This window comes from Pseudopodoces humilis, chromosome 2 (assembly GCF_049639895.1).
Source record: "Pseudopodoces humilis isolate 2021_Gansu_Grassland_sample_001 chromosome 2, ASM4963989v1, whole genome shotgun sequence".
Taxonomy (NCBI): Eukaryota; Metazoa; Chordata; class Aves; order Passeriformes; family Paridae; genus Pseudopodoces; species Pseudopodoces humilis.
This window is the reverse complement of record NC_142201.1, coordinates 5,140,092-5,163,625: the sequence shown is the minus strand read 5'-3', so window position 1 is coordinate 5,163,625 and position 23,534 is coordinate 5,140,092. Positions and strand designations below refer to the sequence as shown.

Below are 23,534 nucleotides of genomic sequence, written 5' to 3'. Positions count from 1 at the left end.
GGTTTTATGTCTTACTCAGTATAAGCATCCAAATGCAAATAAAATGTATTAAAGATATATTTCCCTAAGACTAGGACAGTGTGGAAAAGACAGGGAGAATACAGGGATTAGACAGGAAGATGCCTGAGGACATTTTGTGCATGAACATGGTGGCAGAAAAGCTGATAGGCCTGGCAGTGAGTCATGTAAAAGATGGAATTTAGCTAATTTGCTTAAAAACGATCAAAGTATTAAGAAATAAGAGACTTTTCCTGGGAGATTCTGCCTATGGAATCAGCAGCAAGTGTCATTCTTTTGCACATGTAGGTGAGACAGACTTCAGAGATTAAATACACACAGAAGTCTACTTGAGAAATTAAACCTGAACTTTACAAATCCTCACATGTGTGTTGCATCAGCAGCAGTGCAAATCAGGCTGATAGGTGTGATCAGGAGGCTCAGTAGTAGTTGGTGACAAAGCAGATGCAGCTCTGTACTGGTTGACACCACATTATATAAATTTTCAGATGAGTTTACATTTCTATTCTTTCCAAACCCTCAACATGAAGCACTGAGGTGAACCCCAAAAACCAACAAGATACTTAAAGTCTTGATGACAAAACATGGTTGAAAGTCTTGTTCTGTTTAGTTGCTTTCAAAATTGACATAGAAAAGATGCCTTCTCATTTCCCCATACTTCATCCTGACAAACACATTGGGAAGGCTGAGCTGAGGAAGGTGCTTTCTGCAGTGAATTTGAAGATACCATGTCTGTAAATGGGCAAAGTAAGAGCCTTCTGGTTTTTGACATTGTGCAGTCTGTGATTCTCTCTCTTTTAATACTTGAATTAGCATCATTTTTCTGGCCTGGCCTTGGTCTTTCCTTTCAGCACTGTCTAATGCCACCCTACCTGGAGTTAGCTGGGAGCCCCCACCCAGCCTGAGACATGGACTGCAAAATCCCTGCCTTGATCTGGCTGGCTTTAAACCGAGAAGTGCAGCAGCTTTGCTACTCCTGTGGCAGCTGGTAGAAAGCTAGTGAGACCTAGAATCCTGCCCAATTCCATGATATTCTTCTAGCCAGCTTCCCATGTGATTGGAAAAATGTACTACCAAATGGAAGTTGTGCTCTGGTTCTGTAGGGTTGATTTGTTCTCTCTTTATGCTTTGTGGCAAGATCCACTTAGCAGCTCGCTTAAGTGGTCACAGAATCATTGTGTCACAGAACAGATTGGGTTGGAAGGGATTTTGGAGTTGTGTTACCTCATTCCATCCCCACTGCTGTGGGCAGGGATGACTTTCACTAGCTCAGGTTGCTCAGAACCTCATGGATGCACAGTGGTGCCTCGACTTTCTTGCAATGGAAGGTCCTACAAACTTCAAACCTTAGGTGTGTTTTCTGGGGACTCTGTCTTGCTTTGCCACTGCTGCTCAAGACTATGCTGACGGAAAAGAGCTGGAAGAGAAACAGTATTTATCCTAGGTATCCAGCAACTTTCCATGTTGGCTAGAGCAGATGCCTTTTTTGAAAAAAACCCTCCCCTCCTGTGAGATGTTTCCTGTATCTTTTGGAAGGTGTCAGGGAATGCTGGCCCCTGATGCTGAAATCCCCTCTCTCTTGAAGAGACATGGAGCTGTTTGTTCAGGGGGAGGTGTCTCCTATCAGGCTTCTCTAGGTGCCACTCAGTCTCAGTGGGTCACTTGGCTTGACCTTGTGGACAGTTTCTGGTTCCTGTCAGCCTGCACTACTTAGAGACCGCTCAGGAGAGAAGGAACATGTGTGCAACTGCTCTGGGTTACCCTCTATTTCAGAGAGGGCCATGATTGTGTTTCTTGTTCTGACCCCCTAGCCTAGAAACTTGGTGTGGGAGATGTGAAGTGCAACCAAAATTTCCTTACACTGTTCCAGGAGAAGCTGGACTTGCGGCAGCAGCTGAGCGAGGCCAAGCAGCAGCTCCTGCAGCAGGCAGAGTATTGCACAGAGATGGGAGCAGCCGTGTGCACCTTGCTCTGGGGGGTATCCAGCAATGAGGAGGCTGTGAAATCCATTCTAGGAGGAGTAAGTATGGCAGGTGAATACTGACCCCTGGGAGTGCTCTCAGGCCTATGAAACAAGGACCTTTAAAATAAGGGCCCTGCTGTGGAACACACTTTAAGGATGTATTTCAGAAGCTGTTTGGACAGCAAAAGTGTTTTCTGGTTTGCCTGTTCTTTGGGAACCATCCATTTTCATTTAAGAAGCATTGGAGCTGTGAAGTGTTAAGAATAAATGCAGTAATTATTTCTTTTGTTACAAATGAGGGTTATCTGTTTTCCACCACACACAGTTAAACTGGAAGCAAGGCTACAGTTAGCACAATGTAAATATCTTCACAAGCTAACAGGAGGAGAGAATAGTTCCTGGGCACATGCAAGAGTTTCCATGCCTGTGGAGAGCTTGGAGGAGCTATTTCTGTGGAGAAAAGTTAGATCTGTTGATTCCCAACTTCTTTAAATCTCTCTGCTGCCTTAATATGTGAATGACTCTTGGAAATTTAGAGATCCTCACTGCTCGTGGATCATATTAAATCATCAATGTTAAACACTGGCAAGTAGATTATTTGAAAAAGCCAACAATAATAACAAACCACAAGACCAAAACAACAACAGTTAATGACAGTGGCAATATTGCAACTATCACTATTTCACTGCCAAGTGCAGCTGATGGAATTAGGAGGGACTAGGGCAACAGGCCTGATAAAAATACGATTTTCATTCTTTACACAGCCAGCATGAGAAGGAATTGCTGTATTTAATCTGAGTGAACTGATGCCACAGTTTATTTTGCCTTGATTTTCAGCAGCATGATGAACAACAGTGTGAATAGGATTAGTTCATTATAGTAAGTGGTAAGCCAATGTGTTTGTAAGAATTGTTCTAGTTGGGTGTTCCAAAATACAATTACAACTTTATATTGGATATTAGAAAGCTGTACAGTGATGCCTTATTAATGATAACTTCTGATGTTTCCAAATACAAGCAGCAGCAGTTACTAGGGAAAACATCTGTAAAGCACTTCATAAAGCAGTTAAAATTTATATAACAAGGTTGGTTGTTGAAAGCAGTCTTAAGTATTAATATTCAGTTGAATTAGTTAAAAACAAAACTGTTGCCTGAAGATTTGTTTGAAGGTAAAAAACCCAACTGTGAAGATGCAATACTTTGGGAGTTAGGTTGGTTTGAAATGCAAAATACTTCTAGTCATTTCTGCAATCATTAAAGCCTATTGAGCTGCTGTACTTCTGGTGAAGATGAGAGCAACATTTGGGGGCATCATTTTCTTGACATGGTAAGAAACGTGCCTGGGGTTGCAGCAAGACTCCTAGGAAAAGCATAAATGAATTCTGTGGCATGGTGTCAACCACAGATTGCAACTGGCAGTGAGTCAGGTCATTAAAAGATGATGGAGATTTGTCATACAACATATTTGGTTTGGGTTATTTTGGGACAAGTTGTACAGCTTGTAGCTTCTTCACTCCTCCCCTGAGAAGGTGCTGTGAACTACAGAAATGTATGAGAACATCAAGGGTGCTTTGAAACTGTAGCTGATATTTAAGCACATGGGGAAAGTGGCATCAATTCAGAATCATGTCGTGCCTTAGGGAACAATGCCCAAGTTTTTTTCAGTCCTTCAAGCAACACAGGAGTAGGTCTTTCTTGCAGTCCTGTAATGCAAATGGACTGAAATCATGTTAGTGACCAATATATGTTTTGTGTCCATAAGGATTGGGAAAATCAGAACTTAAGCAGCAGATTTGAAACGTGACACAGGTAGTTCTCAAGGCAGTGGGGGAGAGATGCCTGCTGGTTTTGCCCATGTTCCTGGAGAGGATTTGAAGAGGCATCCAGAGAAGCATCATGAGAGAGTTTTCAAGGTTTCCTACCTGCAGCTACCAAAAAAGAAGTAAATTAATTCCCATGAGATTGTTTTGGACGTCTTTCAAAAAGCTTCAGTCAGATATGACAGGCTTCTCACATGGAAATACAACCTGGAAGTTTGATTTCAGAACAGCATCAAGGCTTGCTTCAACTTGAGAAATTTTTGATCCTACAAGGTGTTTTGCTACTTCAGTTGTCTGATACAGTGACAAATGACTTCATGTTTTGTGGCAGCAATTTTTTCATGTTACCTGGAGCTTTCACACAGGATTTCCACAGACAGCAGAGGGTTCATTGCACCATCTGAGCTCAAGCATCTTAATGGCTGCTTTCAGAACGGGCCTTATCTCAACGTGTGTGGGTGAGACATTCTTCAGTCCCATGAAAATGCCGTCAAGTTAATAAGAGATTGTGCAGAGTGTGCAATGTTTGCTATTTATAAACCTGATGGGTTTCTGCTGGAGCTCAGCACTAGTTCAGTAGTGGCTGTCTGGAAAGGAGGATCAGCAGAGAGGACACCAGTGAAACTTCAAGAGGTTGGCAGATGGAAGATTTCTTTTGTTTTCTGTGCAGCATACCAACTTCTCAGAGTGCTTAGTACCTTCATGTTGCCATGTGAATATGTATTTTCATAATGACTTGTTGGGCTCCTCATTTTCTCTCACACCCCCTTGCTTCTTGAGCTATAGTCAGCGCTTGTGTTAAAACTCCTGTCTTTGAGGAGTGGTGTCCATATAAAACCTACATCCAGCACATGCACTTATCTTCCTCCTCTTGCTCCATGATCCCTTCATTCCTGTTCTGGGGCCACAGCATCATTTGTGAAGATACTGTGTTGACTGAGCCTGCTCTTTGTCCCCTCTTGCTGAAGTCACCCCACAGGAACGGTACATCTTTAATGTGGTAAATGTGCAGCAGTAGAGGAATAAATAAATGTTACCGCTAGCTTTGCAGATAGTAATTTTGCAAAAGTATTAAGATTTTCAGTCACTTTACAAAATGAATAAAAGTTCAGGCATTTCTTCAGCTCTCCATTGGGTCAGTGCTGGGAATGACCAGAAATTTCAGCTGCTCCATGAAACAACTGGAAAAATTATTAAAGACACTGGGAAAACCCAGCATTATGGGCTTTCTGCCACACTATTTTGGTTATGAAAGCCTTCATCATCTGTGGGAAATAGAGTTCCAGCAAAGTTTTACTAATTACAGAATTACCAATACACAGAAACAGGTCTCTCCATCCTTTTTTGTGGGCTCTGCACCTCAGGCCAGGCTCTTTGACCTGCCCTGAGCTTTGTACCAGGTGGTGCTCCCTTAGCTGAGATACCTCCAGATGGAGCAGGATTGCAGCTGAGGGGAAAAGACTGTTCCATAATTACAGCCTGTGCTCCTGTTCGTGTGCTCTGCTGTGGTGATTAATTTTTCTCACGTGACGTGGTTGACTTAAGTTCAACCTGTGACTCAGGAGAGACCTCCATTTCCTTTTCCAAAGAACTCCTGCATAACTTGTTAATCTCCATGCTGTATTGAGCAATTAATGAGTCCTATTAGGATCCATTTGAATTCTGCTTTTTTTCCTGGGGACTTTATTGTTTTCTTAGGAATTTAATGCTAAGTCTCCAGTCTTCAGCTGATTTTGACAAAAGCTACTGTAGTAGGCCAGGTAAATATGAAACACCTGGTGCAACTACTGCAAAACAGAGATAATATTCTTAATTCTGATAATAAGCTTTAATTCTGCTGGTTGATTATATATAGTTGTGTGCTTAGGAGGTAGATATGCAGTAGTTCAGTTTTATTAATAAATGTAGCATTGAGTAGTTTCCTGTTTTGTTCTAAGGTAATGGTTTCAAATATTAGGGGATCAAACATGTCACCAATGAATACCTGGTATTTTCTGTTGTTTATTTGAAGTAACTGGATGTTTTAATAATTTGGAAGATTGACCATTTTTTACTGTAGCATCTAATAATTATAGTTGCTGTAGTGTGTATAATCTTTCTTCTCCTCCATACTTGCAGAGTAAAGCAGTAAAGTTTTTCACAATCACTGCCCAGACCATGGAGAGCTTTGTGAAGTCATTAAGTGAAGACATGAAACAGCAGGATTTGGATTCTGAGGAAAATCAGTTTGTATTAGCTTTGGCAGGGATTGTAACAAGTAAGTTAGTGTTGTCTCAGAATAGCATTCCACACCTGCTGGGAACTTGTATTGCCTCATAGAAGCTGCAGTAAATACAGCTTTTCAAAGTTAAGTTGTCAATGTTGATATCTTGGGTGACTTTCTGGTTTTCTGAAGGTCTAGCAAATTTTGTCACTGACACTTCTGGTACAGAAGTGCTCTTCAATTTCAGTTCTGTTACACTTCTGTGCTGCCTGGGACATCGTTAAGGATCAGATGGGTAGGAGCCATTGCGTTCTGAAATTCCCTGTTGCATCCCTCAGTCTGGAATGAAACAAGGACCATTGTACCAGTCTTATATGCTCACATTAGTTACTACACATTGAGCAATGTACTTTGTGAATCACCAGTGGTGCCAATATCTACAAGATTACAAATTGCCAATGGTGCAAATAGATCAGCCCCAGCTTAAGGCATGGACTGAGGATTTTGAAAGTGCTTAAAAAAATGGTTATTGTCAGATACGCTGCACTTTCACTGTGTAAGAGAAGTAAAAGGTTATAAACCTGACTTCCATACTAAGTGGGTTTTTTTAGGGCCAGAAAATAAGTAAAAAGCCACATATCTGTTGTAGAATGACTGTGCTTGATTTGGGAAGCTGTGAGGCACAAGGTTGATCAGAATTTCTGTGAAACTGTAACTGTCAAAATTACACTAAAGACATGATGCAAGGTAGACGAAACAGTCAATATTGGTATAAATAAGTGAATCTTGAATGAACAGCTTTTCTGAATGTGGGGTTTTTAGCTGTTTGGATGTCAATAAAGATAAAATAATAAAATTATTAGGTGATGCATTATGCTACTGTACTGAGTAGTGGGGCTGGTATAAGGGACAATAATAAAGGAAAGTCTGTTTGGAGCAGTAGCCTTTGGAAATAATTTTGTCGTTTGGTTTGTGCTTGAATAATGCCACACTTCCATAGAGGTAGGAATTAACTCCTTTTTTTTGGTTGTGTGATGTGCCAGGTATATTGAATTAAGTGGTTGTAAGACTCTGCAATCCTGTTCCTTTAAAGTGGAACCTATAATGATCAGCTTTGTTTCAGTCACACATTACCTGTGGATGAATATAGCCTTTTGTTTCACAATTTACTGTGCTGCTATTGGGACACTGAGCATTTTGAATAAATGCTTTGGTTGTCAATGCAGAATTTTGAAGGAGCTTGACCAATGTTTGTAGTTCAATATTTGCTGTACAGGTGAATGTAGTCTGAAGTTTATATCAATGCCATAGTTCATTCTTCACAACTGACTTGTCTTTTTAGTGGTCCTGATAATTAGCATAAACTTTTGTTTGAAACATGATTTTTGGTGATGTTTTGTGCTTTCCCACAGATGTGGCTGCACTGGCGTGTGGCCGTGAGTTCCTCGTCAGTTCCAGTCGGGAATTACTGGACACGATGATGCATCTCCTGGGAGACATGAAGCCAGGACTCTGTAACAAATTTAAAGTGTATGTTGATTTTTTTTGCCCCTTTCAGATGAAATGCATTATCTTGCAGTGCAGTTCAAGTGATGACACTAGTTTTCCCACTCTCCCATTATCCCTTTCCTGGAGAGGAAACATAATTTTTGGAAGTTCTTTTCTCAGTATCATTCCTTGCAGATATACTAGGGTTGACTACAAAACTTTATCCAGGTTTTGTGTCTCTTGGGAAGTCTCTTTAGCACCATAATATTGTAAAGGTGAGCAGGGGTGCCCTCTTCTAGCTTGGGAGGGGGTCATGAGTTTGGCATGAAATAAGGAAGGTGTGAGGTCAAGTTTTACAACAGAGAAGATGTAGGAAATGTGAACTCATTTTTATTCCCTTCTGATATGAAGTGTAAAATGTCACGTGTCCTTAGTGAAGAAAATGACTGGATCTGCTAAGAGAAAAAATGAAATCATTTCAGGCTCTTTAGCAGCCAGACTCACCACGCGCTTCAATTTGGAAGAGACAGTGCCTGTAAAGTGACCTTGCAATACAGCTTTAAAGGCAAGGCCCTGTTACACAGTTCAGCTACTGTAAAAGTGCTTTTAAGCTGATGGAGAGATTAAATAAACAATTGTCTTTGCCTTTTCCTCCAAAACCTTAAAATCTGAGGATATATGGGTTTCACTGAGCAAATTACTGTGGCTTAACGAGTGGCTCATCTGCTGAGCTGTGGGCACTGGTCCTGTAGACCTGGTTCATTTGTTGATGAAGGTGGTTTGAGCCACTGTGGTGTTTTTTTGATAAATACACAAACAATTTATGCCCCAGGTAGCTGTCCCAGCTCAGCTGACAAACAGCAGCTCTGTCAGCTACAGTAACCTGCCCACATCCAGGCACACATTTAAGCAGGTTGGATGTGATAGTCATGAAACCAGGCTTAGTCTTCACTTTGGAGAGGTTTTACCTTGCCTAACCTGAGCTGTCAGAGAGGGGGATGTCAGGAATTTGCTGACTGACTGGGCTCCTTCCCACAGTCACTGGGAGGAGATGGTGCTGTCAGGTGATTGCTCATGTGAGGGGGAGCAAGTTGTCCTCTGGAGGAGTTTGCCTTTCCATGTTGGGTGATGAGGGGAAAGCTGAACAGCTTGTGCTGCAGATAGTGACTTGATGATTTGAGATCAGTTATTTACTCTGTTTGTCAAGCTTTGGGATTGAAGGTCAGTGCTAGGGTTTTTTTGATAACATCCCAACTGAAAGAATTGTGGGAGAATCTCAGTTTATGAAAGAAAAGGTAATTTGTGCTTTCATGTGTATAAAAAAATCAAGCCAAACAAACAGAAAAAAACAACCCTGGAAAGGGAATCCATACTGTTTCAGAATCTGTAAATGGGATAAAAATAAAAGTGGACTTTGAGAGGAGGAGGGAAGATGTTCCTCTGAATTTCAGGTGGATACATGTTTAGGGTCCAGATAAGCTATTAAATTATAAACTATTATAGATCATTTAATATTGTATTAATGTAACTGGTTTTGAGGCCCTTTCTTTTGAGTTTATGTCTTAGGTTGCTTGTTATTATGCTTCAAAATCTGCCTGCTTTGCAGAAGAGTTACCCAGGGTGGTGTAAAGTTGGCTGCCAATACAGCACTGCTGGTAAAATATCCATAGAGCAATCCCATGAGGTAGCAAGGAATTCAACAGGGGCCAGCTTTGTAGGCTAACAAATGGAGGGAGGCTTGGATAAGAGGTTGCTCAAGGTGGTTGATAAGTGAGAAGTATTAAACATACGATGCAATAGCTTGAATGCAGTGCAGTGATGACATTTTCTGATATCCCACAAAACCAACATTTTTTTTTCCTTACTCTGAACTTGCCATTGGATAAAAAAAATAAAAATTGCTGTATGCTGACATTCCAGCAAATGCCAGAAAGGACATTTCTTCATGGCCTTGTCAGAGAATGAGGGAGACTAATTTGCTCAAATGTTTTAGTGCAAAATGTTTCCCTTTGTTTATCTTTCATGTCCATAGTCAAAAAAAAGTTCTTTTTTTTTATGAGCTCTGTATGTGTCTTGCCACTGTTCAGTTTGAAAAACCTGTTACTAACACTAGATTGTTCTCGTATCCTTTTGGGGAATTTTACAGTTTCCCAGTCGAGAAAAGAAGGGTTTTGGGGGGTTGGTTGATTTGTTTTTAAATTGTTCTTTGCATGTGAGGTTTTTTAGCTGCTGGTTAACCTTAATCAGCATTTTCATAAGCAGATGTTTCAGAAGAACTCCCTTTTCTCCTCCCATAGGAAGCATAAGCCAGGACAAAATGAAAGACAACTGTGAGACAAGGATACAAAGGTTACCATAAATTCTAGTGCAATTTCAAATTTAGGTGAAGATGGACTCCAGAATCATGATAAATAATGTTTACAAATACATTTATATACAGATAGATTTTTAAAACTGCACCTCACAGATGAAAATGTCTATTCATTATTCTGGAAATGCAATTTATTAAAGCATCACCGTGGTGTTACATGAGAGGACATCAACTTGCAATTCAATCAGTTGAAGAAAAGTTTAGCTTTTAATTTTAAATGCTATGGTTGTCTTTTGCTTAGTTCTGAGGTTTTATTATTATTTTCTAGCTTCTACTTTCAAAAATATTTTTCATTGCTGTGTTACAAATCATGGGAAACTGTGAGTCCAGTTCTACACACAGCAGTATCAAAGTGAGCTGATAAAGAGAGGAGTTCTCTTTTCTAGTTCTAGCAGTCCTGTGTTCTATTTGGATGAATATATAAACAAAAAAATTACAGGGAGAACCTGTCACTTACTCCAAAATTGCTATGATATCCACTATAGTCTATGAGTATGGGATAAAATATATCCCAGGCATCAACCTGAGCACTGAGACTGAAATCTCAGGGGTGTCCTTGCCTTTCTGAAATAGCAGATGTGAAATACTTTAGGTTTCCTTCTCACTGGTGTAGGGTTTGTTCAATGTTAGTAATTGTTACAGTCAATAAACATTTACATAATTGTTTGTAGCTATAATTAAATGGTTAAGAATATGCAACTTTGCTTTTGTGGCAGTTGAACGTAGCCAGTAAAGAGAGATATTTAAACATAATAGTATATTTTATGTACTAATCCCGTGTATTAACAAGACAAGAGTGAGCTTTAGCTGTGCATTTAGTTCTAGATTTTAAAGAAAGCATTGACAGATATAGTAGTACAAGATGTTAATTAAATTTGGCTTGTCTAAGTAGGAAGATTATGAAATGCATAATTAAGACTCACTCCACATTTTAGAAAAAAACCACCTGAAAGTATTGTTTATCCAGTAATCAGTAATTTGTGTCAGGTTTGCTTCAATGAGCACTTTTGCAATTATTATTGCAAAAGATACTCACTAAAAATGTGCTGATACTGGAGATGAAGGTGGTTATAAAGGGCCTGGAAATGCTCCTCTGTTGTGCCTAGGTGAATGTGTTTAATTAAATATGCTGTTACATATTAATATGCCACTACATTGGCTTGTGAGGTATCCCAGAACTCCAAAAACCTCAGCACTTCCCTGGATCACCACCACCAGTCCCTGCACAAAGCAAACAAGTGAAATAAAAATACAAACACAGCAGTGCCTTTTTACGTCACTTTATTTCTAACTGCAAATGTCAAACAGATTAAGGGTGAAAGACATTCTCAAGAAATGTTAACATTGCCATTATAAGATGATGGTTTATTGATCATTTCCATTCTGGCTGATTATAGGTAGTGTTGTGCTGTTTTGTCAGGGCTTGTTCTGGAAGCCCAGAGAGCTGGCTGAAAATGTATGAGCTTTACCAGCTGCAATTTCAGATCCAGAGCACCTCTCCCTGCTTGGCAGTGGCCATTGGTGCAGTAAATTTAATAAATCTGCTCTTCCTTCTTTCTCCTCCTTAATAAGCAAGGTGCACGTAAATGACACCTCTTAAAATTTGGTTTAGCCTGCAACGGGTCACTGCCTTTTTTTGCTTTCTGAAGGTGTTCACAAAGTGTCCAAAAGTCTGCTGGTGGCATAGGAGCTTAAACCATGAGACCTTGTTTGAGAATTGGATGTGAGGTGTGAAGTGCATTTGGAATTACCATTTCTCTTTTGTTTGGACATGGTGGCAGTGCAGTGACATGCAGGTTTATCTCAGGCATGAGGGAAAGCAGTAGCCAAGCTGGCTCCAGAGCAGAGAACATTCCAGGCCCTCCCTGGGACCTTCTTACTCTTTTCCTTGTGTTTGTAAGATGTGATTTAACAGTAAGAACAGAGGTTTGCACAGCATGGCTTATATATATAATTTGAGATTTCTCTCTGTTACCAAAATATAAATTATTAGCACAGGAATATTTATATAATTTGATGCAGATAATAATCTGCATCAGCACACGCTTGACACAAATGTCAAAAGTTGCTGAAGCATGCAAAGAAATCAAAGGCTCTCACATCTCCTTTCTTTCAATTCTAGGCTGATGCTAATGTCACTTTACAATGTGAGTATCAACTTAAGAGGCTTGAAGTACATCAGTGAAAGTCCAGGTTTTATTCCCCTGCTTTGGTGGCTGTTGAATGGTAAGTTGCTCTAAGAACCTGGTGAACTGTGACTTTCAAGATTTTGTAGATTTGCAATAGATGTTGCAAATAATAAACCAGAAATTTATATCTGTAACCTGATAAGCTGACATTAGAATAAAAGTAAACATAAAGGACAAATAGCTGGAGGGAGAAGATGTGGATTTCCCACAGAATTTTTGCCACTGTATGTAATAATCCATTAATGTAAAGTTTTAGGGTGGTAGATTCAAGAATAGGGATTGGAGAAATTTGATGAAGTGATTTAAAAAAAACCAGCCACTTGTGTCTTCACATACCAACTTTAAAATAAACCTTAAGGGGAAACTACATATCTGTTCACTACCATGAACAAAGGAAAATGTACACATTTGGGGGGAAGAAGCCAAGTCTGTAACTTCACTGACCCATTGCAAAAGTGTCTCTTTCTGAAGAGAGGCCTTGTGCTTTAATAGGATTTGGGGCTCCAGGGCTGGAGAACTATTCCCAGCTATGCCTTTGGCCAGTGCAGGACTCCAAGGACGTCAAGGACTTGTGTTGTCACTGTCAGGAACATGAGTGACATCAAGGCTCTGCTCTTTGGAAGGCTTCAAATCCCTGTGCAGGAGCCAGCAGGGACTGACGTTGCCAGTGTGCGCTGGACTGGGCTGGCAGCTGTGTGCACAGCTTGTGAGGGACAGCAGGGGGACAGAGCTGTGACACTGCCCTGCCTGGGCTTTCTCGAGATTTATGAGGAGATTTTGGTGTGCAGATAGAATTGGGGAGGTTAATTATCCCTCTGTGCTGCTAAAGCCCTGCTAAGGTACGACTGCTAAATACTTGGAGCAGCTGAAATGAGAGAGATTGTATCTGCTTTTTCCAGACCTTATTTTGATGCTGATTTTTTGAAAAAGCTTTGGTTAGGGTTGGTAAACTGAAAGCTATTTGTATAGCTCATGGTTCCTTTAATTATTTTACAGAAAATGTAGCTGCTCAAGCTTTTCATGAAATAATTTCCTGCTGTGGAATGCCACAGGCTCTCTCTTCCAAGGTCTCAGGAAATTAAGTAATCCTTGTAAGGGAAAACACCATTTCTATAGGAGTTTTTAATATATTTTGATAAAAAATGGGATCCTCAGAGAACATCAAATACATGGTCCTTTGTTCTGTGTTTTGAAATTTTACACATCTTAGTCCAGGTTTTCCTTTAATTTATGATGGCTAATATATATATAAGTTGTTCTAGTGAAAAATACCAACCCAAAACACGCTCAAAGAATCCTATCAGACTATGAGTTCACAAATATGCCCTTCCAATTGTTGTGATAAAACAAAAAATATAATAATTTGATGCAGTCTGTTGTCTGAAAAAGGCTCATAGGTCAAGTAAGAGGATGGAATGGGCAACATTTATGATTAATTTGCAGCTACTAATGGAAATAAGAAATGGAAAGGCTACTCTGCAATTTGGAAGTGCTAATTGTTTATGGCTGGGTTGTAGAAAGAAGATGATCATGGCTAATTCCTTGACTTTTTGATAATAAACTTCTCCAGTTACAGCAAAGGAGGAAGGTTTTCAGATAAAGCAGTTCTGCAGGTTCAGATTCCTTTGGAGGAAGTCTGCTTACTGTCAAGAGAGAGCTGACTGGTTTGGATATCAGATGAGGGGTCAGATCCAAGACCCGATCTTGTTCCCATCATTTTGTGTGAGATCTCTGTAGTTTTCCAACATTTAACCTATTTCTAAATGTCTCTACTAGGAAAATTCAGCAGCTTCCTCCCACTTTTACTCCTCTCCTCTTTCCCTGACCAGCATCTTCAGGTTCTGCTAGCCAAGATTCAGCTCATAAACACCTGGAGCTGCTACATTATAAGGTCTTGTTTTTTCCATGCAGGAGAGTAGAGCACTACCCTGTGCTGGCAGAGTATCCTGGATGTTCTGCCTGCCTGCAGGAAGCTTCTTCAAAGCCTGTTTTGTTTAAGGCTTATGACATGACTCAGCTTTCCAGTTTTGTATGCTTTTATCACCATTCCAACTAAGAGAGGCCCCAGAAATCATCCTCTGATATTTTTTTTTATTTTCAGAGAATCATCCTATTTGCTTTTCTATTGTCAATCTCCAAACATCCATGGCCTAAGCCTATATGCATCAGCCCATCTTTCTTCCATTTGTATGCAGCTGATAAATCCCTCAAATTCCTTCTCTGAGTTCTCAGTCTGTGCCCATCCTTGTTCCCTAAAGAACAATATCCTTCCCATTAAATGAAGAGAGCAAATAATTGACTTGATTGTCTTTATTTCCCCTTCTTGTATTTGAAGCAAAGATGGATTTGATTCAAGTTGCCTCACAGAATTTTTGAAGAGACAGAAACGTGCCTTGATGTTGAATACACTGACTGGAAGAGATAGAAGGGAAAAAAATCTAATAAAGGTTCCTAGTGCAGTAAGAATGTTAACAGCAAACTGTCCTACTGTCTTCAGGAAACTTGGATGAGCTGGTGTGACTTCATGTTCACTAACAAGAATTCTTAATCGATCTTTCTGCTGGAGGCTTTACTGATCATAGGAGAAAACCAAATGTTTGACATAATTTTTGAAGATAATTCAGGTCTCTGTAGTTTTAACACTTCATGAAGTGGACTGTCTTTTTCTTCCTATGTTTTCTGCCAGTTTTAAACTCTCTAAAAGATGGACACCCTTTAATAACCAACACAGATCACTAAATCCTCTGTGTAGGTATCAGCTGTGCCTGCCTACACCTTCCCAGCCTGGTGCCAGCATAAAGCACATGAATGATGACTCAGATTTCTGTCTGTGGAGCAGCTTGTGGGATCAATGGAGTTCTCCTCTTGTGGAGCACCATGTGTTTGCAGAGCAGCTGTTCCCATCTTGGACAAAATAGGCAGCTTTAGTTTCCTCGATCAGCTGCTGTCCCTGTGTTGGTGTCCTGGCTGAGGGTTTCACATAACTTTCAGATTTAAAGAAGCCCTGTCCTCAGCCACAGAAAAAGAAGCCTGTATCATATTGAGTGGAAATCTACCTGAGATTTGTCAGTATTTTTTTTCTGGTGTTTTCCATCTAAAGATGCAATAAGACCTCCACTCTGTAACTCCCAAAGAAGTGGATTGAAACATTACTCTGCCAAGGATCTCTTGAAGAAAAAGAACTAACAATCAGCTCAGGTATTAATATTAAAGACTAAATTTATTGTTTTTCATTTTTCATCATTCAGAACATTTACCAACAAATGAGAGCTGGAGAAAAGGTGTCTAGGCTCTTCTCTACTTTCTCTGTTTGGTTGAGGTTTTTTGGTTGGTTGGGTTTTTTTAACATTGTGTGTCTTTATTTTCTCTTCTTTTCCACTTTCCTTTTCTTTGAATGCAGTTTAAAAAATTTGTCTCTTTGGATACTTGAGAAAGCATGGAATTCAGAGACACTTGGTTAGTGATACTTCTTGTCCATAGCTGGGAAATTGCTCCAGGTACTTCATTAAACAAAACACAAAAAGAGACATAGGACTAATTTTAGATCTTGCCCTTCAGTTTCTTCCACCACTGTTTCATGTGGAAATCCAACCTTGTTTATCCAAATTCTTTGCAAATGATGGTCTCTACTAGAAATGCTTGTATGAAGCACATTCTCACTTTGCTGCCTGCACCCTCAATATTTGCTTTTCATTACTAACTCTGAAGTTTCTAATGCCTTGTTCTTCTGTCTGAATTTGTTATGGCTGTGAGAGCTTTTGAAATTTCAGGTTGTTTGCATGGCCTCATGTTATTTAAAAAACATCTGGACAAACAGAACCGTCATATTTATAAACTGATGTCTGTATTAAAACAAATTCTGCTTCATAAATCAAAACCAGTCTTTCAAGTGCTCAGCAATTTCATCCTCTTGTCATAGAATCATAGAACCATAGAATATGCTGAGTTGGAAGGGGCCCATCAGGATCATGAAGTCCAACTCCTGACCCCACAGAACATCTCGAGAATCCACCATGTGCCTGAGAATGTTGTCCAAATGCTCCTTGAACTCTGTCAGGCTTGGGGCTGTGACAGCTTCCCCTCCCTGGAGCTAATTCTAGTGCCCAGCCACCCCCTGGCTGAAAAACCTTCTGCTATCCAGCCTAAACCTCCCCTGACTCATCTTCATGCTGTTCTTCAGATGATGAAATTAATCTTAAGGAGAAGATTGCCCTTTAAGACCACATCCATTTGGGTGAATGCAGGGATGTCAGCTCTGACGCAGAGTTCCCTGAGCCGCAGTTATCTGGGAGGCTGGAAGAGTGGCCAGGGCAAGTCTCATGGAATGTTTGCCCTTTTCCATACTCAGCTGCTTGCCTGGATGGAGCTCTGGGCTGTCCTTGCCATCTGAGCAGGAGCAGGAGGTCCTTGCCCTGCCTAACAACTCATGCAAATTGATGTTCTGTGAGGAGCAGTGTTACCCACCAGCTACAGAGCTCTGTGCAAACTCCTGTTCATTCTCATCCCCTCAGTAGAGGCCAGGCAAATTGTGACTGAATTGCTGCTTCAGTTTGGATCCTGGGAGTCTCTCTCAAGGATTTCCCTGATAAAAGTATGACAAACATGTCTGTAGGAGAGTGGGGAATTCTCCTTAGCTGAACTCCATGTGGGAGCAGCCACCCAACCAGGAAGGAGCTGACAAACCCAGCTGGAATATAGGAGCTGTGGCAGAAATATTGCAGAGAGAAAGTGCATTTGTGTCTGTAAGAATTGCAGCAGCAAAGCTTGGTCTTTTTTTCTACTTTGGTGTTCTCCCTGCTTCTTCCCCTCAGAGCATCTTTACCACAACATTTCTTGTCTCCTCAGACCTATCAACAGCATAGAAATGTCTGGAAAATTCTGCTGCTGCAGGTGCTGCCTCAGCCTTGCCAGCACTGGCAATGTAAAAGGATCGTATAGGGGGAAGCCCTGGCCGTGGCTGGCACTGTTGGATATGCTGTGAACACAGATAGTCTGACAGGCTCATTATAAGGAAAGGCTGAGAGGCAGATTGCTCCTTCCTGCTAGAATCAGACAGGAATTGAATTGAATAATACCTACAGCAGTGGTGAGAAGCTTTTGAAATTATAAAGTCATAGAATGGTTTAAATTGGAAGGGATCTTAAAGAGCATCTCATTGCAACCCCCCTTCTGTAGGAAGGGACATCCACTAGACCAAGTTGCTCAGAAGTCCATGCAACCTGAATTTGAACACTTCCAGGGATGAGGTATCCACAGCTCCTTTGGCCAACCTGTGCCAGTGCCTTATCGCACACATAGTGAGGAATTTCTTCTAATATTTAATCTTACCATCCCCTCTTCCAGTTTTAAGCCATTGCCCCTTGTCCTGACACGTTTCTTTGTACAAAGTCCCTCTCCAGCTCTCTTGTAGCTCCTTTAGGCACTGGAAGAGGCTCTAAGGTCTCTCTGTAGCCTTCTCCAGGCTCCCCAGCTCTCAGCCTGTCTCTATAGCAGAGGTGCCCTGGCCCTCTGATCATCATAATGTCCCTCCTCTGGACTCACTCCAACAGATCCATGTCTTCCTTATATTGTGAGCTCTGGGGCTGGTGGCAGCTCTGCAGGTGAGGTCCCATCTGAGCGAGGCAGAGGGGCAGACTTGCCCACAGTGCTTTGGATGCAGCCCAGGACACCTTTGGCTTTCTGGGCTGTCAGTGCACATGGCCAGCTCATATCCAGCCTCTCATCCACCAGCACCCCCGAGTTCTTCTCCTCAGGGCTGCTCTCAATCTCCCAGCCTGTACTTGTGCTTGGAATTGCCCCAACCCATGTGCAGGACCTTGCACTTGGCCTTGTGCACTTCTGTGCTGTTGTACACAGGCACAGCTGTAAGCAGTGTGCTGGCAATAAATCTTGCATTCAGGTGGCCAGGGGATGGTGTGGCCACGTGTATATTGAGTTCACACAACTCTGAGCCAATTGTGGATAAGCTGTTCAGCATTGATGTAATGCAATTACTTAAATACTGCTGTAGGGGACAGTTCATCTGAGAGCCTGGTGCTAATGACAGATGTGACTAAAATCCATCCACGTTATCAGCTGCCTTTTGTCAGTGACTGAAAGCCAGTGACATCAAACTGAGCTGGCAGCTTGCAGGACGTCAGCAAACTCCAGCAGTTTCAACACCTTGGTAAAATTACATCAGCACCTTACGATGGTGATAGGTTTGTGCTATGCCTGTGATCCTGGCTGAGGCAAGCAGCTTGATTTCTCCCCCTCTTCCCCAGAAATAATGGTGATAGTTTTGAAATTGTAGTTGGAGATGTGTGTGCTGGTGGTTGGGAGGATGTGATGCACTGATTTGATTACAGCTAAAGGATTTTTTTTGATCTTGTACAAACAAAATGTTACTCAGCTAGTGTAGAAATAACTAAATCTGGAAGCTGTTGACATAAATATAATGCTGAATAATGAAGATTCCTTACATTTCTCGGAGTGCTTTGTAGACAAGGCTTTTAGAAAACGTCCGTAATGATACTGGAGACAAGAGAAAGATTTCTCTGGTATTTTTTTTAAATCCTCTTAGGAAACATGATTATCCTCAATAAGTAGTATTCTCAAAACCACATGTAATCCTCAGGGAGTGTATTTTAAGGCAGATGTATTTATTTAACTCAGAACATCTCAGAATGCATTCAAAACAATGGCAATCTGAGGTTAAATGTGTATTAAGTCATCTTCTGGTGCAGGATTATTTCCTTCCTTTGCTGGATGCCCGCGTGCCTAATCTGTTCTTCATTTGAGTGACTCAAGCTGTTGAGCTTCCCTGGCTGCTGCTGGAGATTCTTCCTAGAACCTCTCTGCTCTTACTGGAAAATGTTCTTGTTCATCAAGCTGGAAATCATTTCCTGATCTCCTACAGATCCTCATTTTCTTGGCTCCCCTGCTAAGGCTTCTCCCCTGATCGATTCTTTAATTTCTGCAGCCTTTAAACACTTGCAGATAATATTAATATTGATTCCTGTAACAGTATTAATAACAAAGCTCTTTTCATCTTACATATGTGAAGCTTCCCAGCAGTACTGCAAGCCATTAAAAGTATTAGTGTCTTTATTTCATGGAGGAATAATGTCACACAGAGAAAAATTGTAAATGAACTACACAGATTTCACTCCCCAAAGCTTCTTTCTTCTTACCTATTTGGGCTGTAGTTTGTGGCTGCTATTTCCAATGATTAAGTGTAGAATAATACTAAGAACAGAAAAAGGGGGAGGTGATCTGTGCAGTTGGAGCAATATATCAGGCAAAAATATAGGCATTAAAAAATACACAGTGTGGAAGGCATGGAGGCAAAAAAGGAAGGCAAGAGAGGACAAATTCAAGGCTTTTAGTCATATTTTGATTAGGTCAGAATAAGTCTGAAAACCAAAACTTGTACCCAGGTTTTTTCAAAAGGATTCACTGAAGTGTTGCCGCCCTGGAAATAGGACATAAAGTCTTGCTGTCTGTGAGGCTGAGCTGCAGCATTTCCCCAAGAGTTACAACTGCTCATCCCTCAAAGTTGCACCTGCAGGTACTACTGGAGATGATGATGGAAAGAGACTCCTTAGAGCCTTCAGCCTGGGTGTCAGCAATAAGACTGGCTGTGCCATGGGTGTGCAGCACTAATCATGGGGCTTTTATTGATTTGACATGTTTAAAATTGTCCAGCATGCCCAACAGCTAGGATTCTCGTTGCACGGAAAAGGAGAAAATGCACGTTGTTTTTTGGGTTTAGACAATACCTGTGTCCTCAGATTATAGCCCACCCTGCTGCTTTTCCAGGAGAAAGTAGAATTCCTTTCTTAAAGAGGTTAACACCTGCTTATTTCCATTTATGATGGAAGATGGGGGAAGAGAGAGAGAGTGCCTGGCTTTTGGGTGTAGATCAGATGTCACAATCTTTAATATTGTTCTTCAGCCTTGTGCTGCTGCAAATTACTTAAAAATCCCCATCTCAGCAGTGAGTTTCATGCTGAAATCCAGAGTCTTCTTTGGCGTCCATCACATCCTGTTCTCTGGCTCCCCTGAGTGCTTTCAACCCCTATGCTTTAATGAATAATTCTCCTCAGTCCTTTTTCAGGTCACCAGTGTTACATGTGAAATAAGCCAGGAAAGGAAAGAACTTGCCTCAGCCCCACCAAATGCCTCCTCCAAGCTCAGTGCAGTCTGGTTCACCACTGCACTGGTTTTATGCTCCTTCAGTGAGATTTTGGTCTCTCTGGTGATTTTGTGCTCAAAGTGATCTGAATTAATTTTCTCAACCTTTCTGCACAACCCTTTTTCAAAAGCTTGCTGAAGACTAGGTATGCTAATGAAAAACACATTAAAAATGCATGGCACGTGGGACAAATAACTGCTTCAGCTATAAAAATATATTAGATGTTTTCATTTGGAATATGCAGAATAGGGAAGTCTTTCTACCACATGCTTTTGATAAAGCTGTAAACCACTAAATGCAAATGGGCCATTGCGAATGATTAAAATGTAATGCTCCTAATGTTTCAGTAATTAAAAATGCATTCTGTGTTCTTAGCAGTGGAGTTATTACATGTCTTCCTGGCTTAAGTCAGTCAAAGGTCTTTGCTGCATTTCCCTGGCACATTCCTGAGCAGCAGTGCTTCAATACCCATTTCAATTTTGTGCAGACTGAATTAAACACTTGGAAGGTTGATACGTGGTTGCTAGAAAGTTTTATAAAGATTAATATTTTATTGAGCTTTGAGGAAATCTGAAGCCTCATATAAAAAGAAATTAAAGAAAAGCCTGATGATTTACTGCAGATTTGATTTGTTAGTCTGTTTTTAAGTCTGAATAATCATGGGATATTGTTTGTTCATGGCAGTTTGTTCTGCTCTTAAATTGGATTGCATCCAACAGTACATCCTGGGTACTGACTGGATAAATTCAGGGTGATAAATTCCCTGCTTCACAGCAGTTTCAACATCTGGAAAATAAGAGAAAGGTTCCTGGTTATCTCTCCCTCGCAAACACTGCTGGGCAGAAGCTGCTGAGGGAGGACAAAAATGTGGTTTTCAGGTACCTGCTAGAGCCAGCCAGCCACAGCCAACAGCACCTGGGATTAGGACACTTCCGTTATTCCCTGTGCCTGGTGGATCCTTTCACACTTGCTCCTAACAAGCACTGGGTGCTTTTCTTCCCTGCTTTTAGACCCGGACACAGAGGTCTGCCTGCATGCCCTGCGGCTGCTGCAGTCGGTGCTCCTGGAGCCGGAGGTGTTGGCCAGGTCGGGCGCCGAGGTGCGCGAGACGCTGCCCTTCCAGCGCATCGTCGCCCTGTCCCAGAGCCGCAATGCAGAGCTGCAGGCACTCGCTAAAGAACTCCTTGAGGATCTTAAAATATTTGAGTACGAAGCATAGAAGAGCTCTACAACACCAAATGCTTACGTCTTTCCTATATTTTTATGCTGCAAGAGTTGTTGGAGATGGGCTTGACTGAAAAAAAACCCTCTGCCTAAGTTCCTCTGACAGAATCCTTTTTGGGAATTCGAATTAACCTGACGAAAATTGTACTTGTTGGGTTTTAGATGCCCAGATAAAACCTTGGGTGATCTGGTAGAGATGGGACAGGCTTAATTTCTTTGAGCAGAATTTTATTGATAACGGGTTTCCAAAATGGTCTGTGGTTATGTTGTGTATTTGCTGTCTAGATGGGGTAAAATATTCTCATTCCTTGATAACAGTTCATTGAAGTGGTAAACAATCCTTTTGGTCCATCCTTAAGAATTATTGTACTGTGAGAAAAAAATCTGTTGCCTTTTCTAACTCTTCTGTGACAGAATGCACCCCAAGTTCCAGTTTTATTGTTGTTATTTCTCACTGCTCTCTTTCTGTTGTAATAAAAGAAAACTGAAATTCTGTAGCATGTAATGGATTCTGCTTTCAAAATCTGTATTCAGATTCACTCTTAACTGCAAGTCAGGCTGGTCTGTGGCTGCCAGGCATGCTAGAAACTGGGCTATGGTTTTTAGAAAAACCCTGAGAAGGGAAATAAATTGCTGTTGTCTGTGGTACCCAGTTGTGTGCTGAAGAGGCTAAAAGGAACTGCTGCTCTGTCATGAGCAGCATCACATGCCCTCACAACCTTGGGGTTTGTTGGAGCTTCTGAGTACATCTTGCTTACCTCAGGGGTAAATACAAACACTTGGTGCTGGATATTGGTAGAATTTATAACGTTTTTAGAAAATAATAGCACTCATTCCTGTAATGTCAGAAACAGAGCCAGTTAAGTGAGGCTATTCAAAGGAACAGCAAATGAGAAGTGCAGTGCTGTGGTAGCACCTTTTTCCATACTAAAGTTATTGCACCTCACCTGGGAATGCAGCATGTTAATAAAACAGTGTGAACTTCAAATTACAGAAAACACAAAGTAAGCTCCATAGGATTTAAATATTATGATTGGCAGACAGCTTTAGAGGGAGAACAGTGTAAAATGCGTAAGTTAAGGTATGGGGCATCTCCCTTTAGGCTGTTTGCAGAATGATGGATGTTCAGAGTTAGAAATGTAATAAATCAGCTTGAAATTACTTGGCTCAGATGCTGCAGATGGTAACAGTCTGGCTTGGGGCTGTAAAATGAAGATTGAGATCTCACATTCGGGTGGGTTGCACGGGGTTCTGCATGTAAGCACTACACTGAACTTACCAAGCACAGATTTGTGGAAGGCTTTAAATCTTCTGTAAAGTGTGCTTTCTTTGGATTTGTTTTCTTGTCTTGCTATCCTAGTTAATCCTCCTAGAGTTTAATCCTAAAGGGATCAGAATGATAATTGGTAGTTTCCTGGAATATCAACTCATGAAAGTGTTTGCTTTTAAGAAACACTGAAGGGCATCATCTACTTTGCATTGAATTATCTGCTCACAACGGTCTTTCATCACACTTTGGAAGCCAGCAAATAACAGAAAAAGAAAAAAGTAGTTCTGCATGTAGAAAAGCTGATGGAGCCTCATGTCCTGTGGATCTGAGATATTTCTTGAAAATTTCCCTGTCCTTCCCAACTTGAAACTAAGACCTTCCAAGGGTCAGTGTGGTGTGCACAAGCTGGGGGTGACACAGGTGCTCACCACCAAGTCAGTAAACTGTGGTGAAGGGACAAATTCAACCTTATGAGAGGGACTGGCAGTGCATCTGCACCTCATTTCCATGTGAAATCAGGAAACAAGGCAATCAGGACGTTCATCTTAATTGTGTGTCCACTGGCATGGTCAGCCATGCTCAAAGTGGTGATTTGAGATACAGTTTTCCCCAGCAAGCTGCTCAGATCTGATGATAAGTTCTTTCAGTGTCTCCCAGATGACTGTTTTCAGGTGTAGCTTGCCAGGACTGGCAAAGTTTTGGCTTCTTCAGAGCCAAATCATCAATGACCCACCAACCTCGAGACAGCTTTTTCTGTACAAAGTGTTTCATTAAGCAAGACTGGAAAATAAGAAAAAGTCACCTCATCTGTGA

The 23,534-nt window shown here is 41.1% G+C and overlaps 1 protein-coding gene across 2 annotated transcripts in view; it reads left to right on the top strand.

Annotated features, from left to right (window-relative positions):
• HSF2BP (heat shock transcription factor 2 binding protein) overlaps positions 1-21,910 on the top strand; it is a 30,657-nt gene extending 8,747 nt beyond the window's left edge. For both annotated transcript variants that reach the window (XM_005526520.3, XM_088051675.1), the window contains exons 4-8: positions 1,889-2,038; positions 5,919-6,057; positions 7,416-7,533; positions 11,985-12,088; positions 21,238-21,910. In XM_005526520.3, coding sequence (XP_005526577.1) covers positions 1,889-2,038; positions 5,919-6,057; positions 7,416-7,533; positions 11,985-12,088; positions 21,238-21,446 — 720 coding nt within the window. In that variant the 3' untranslated portion in view covers positions 21,447-21,910. The remainder of the gene's footprint in view (positions 1-1,888; positions 2,039-5,918; positions 6,058-7,415; positions 7,534-11,984; positions 12,089-21,237) is intronic.
• The last annotated feature ends 1,624 nt before the right edge of the window (positions 21,911-23,534 follow it).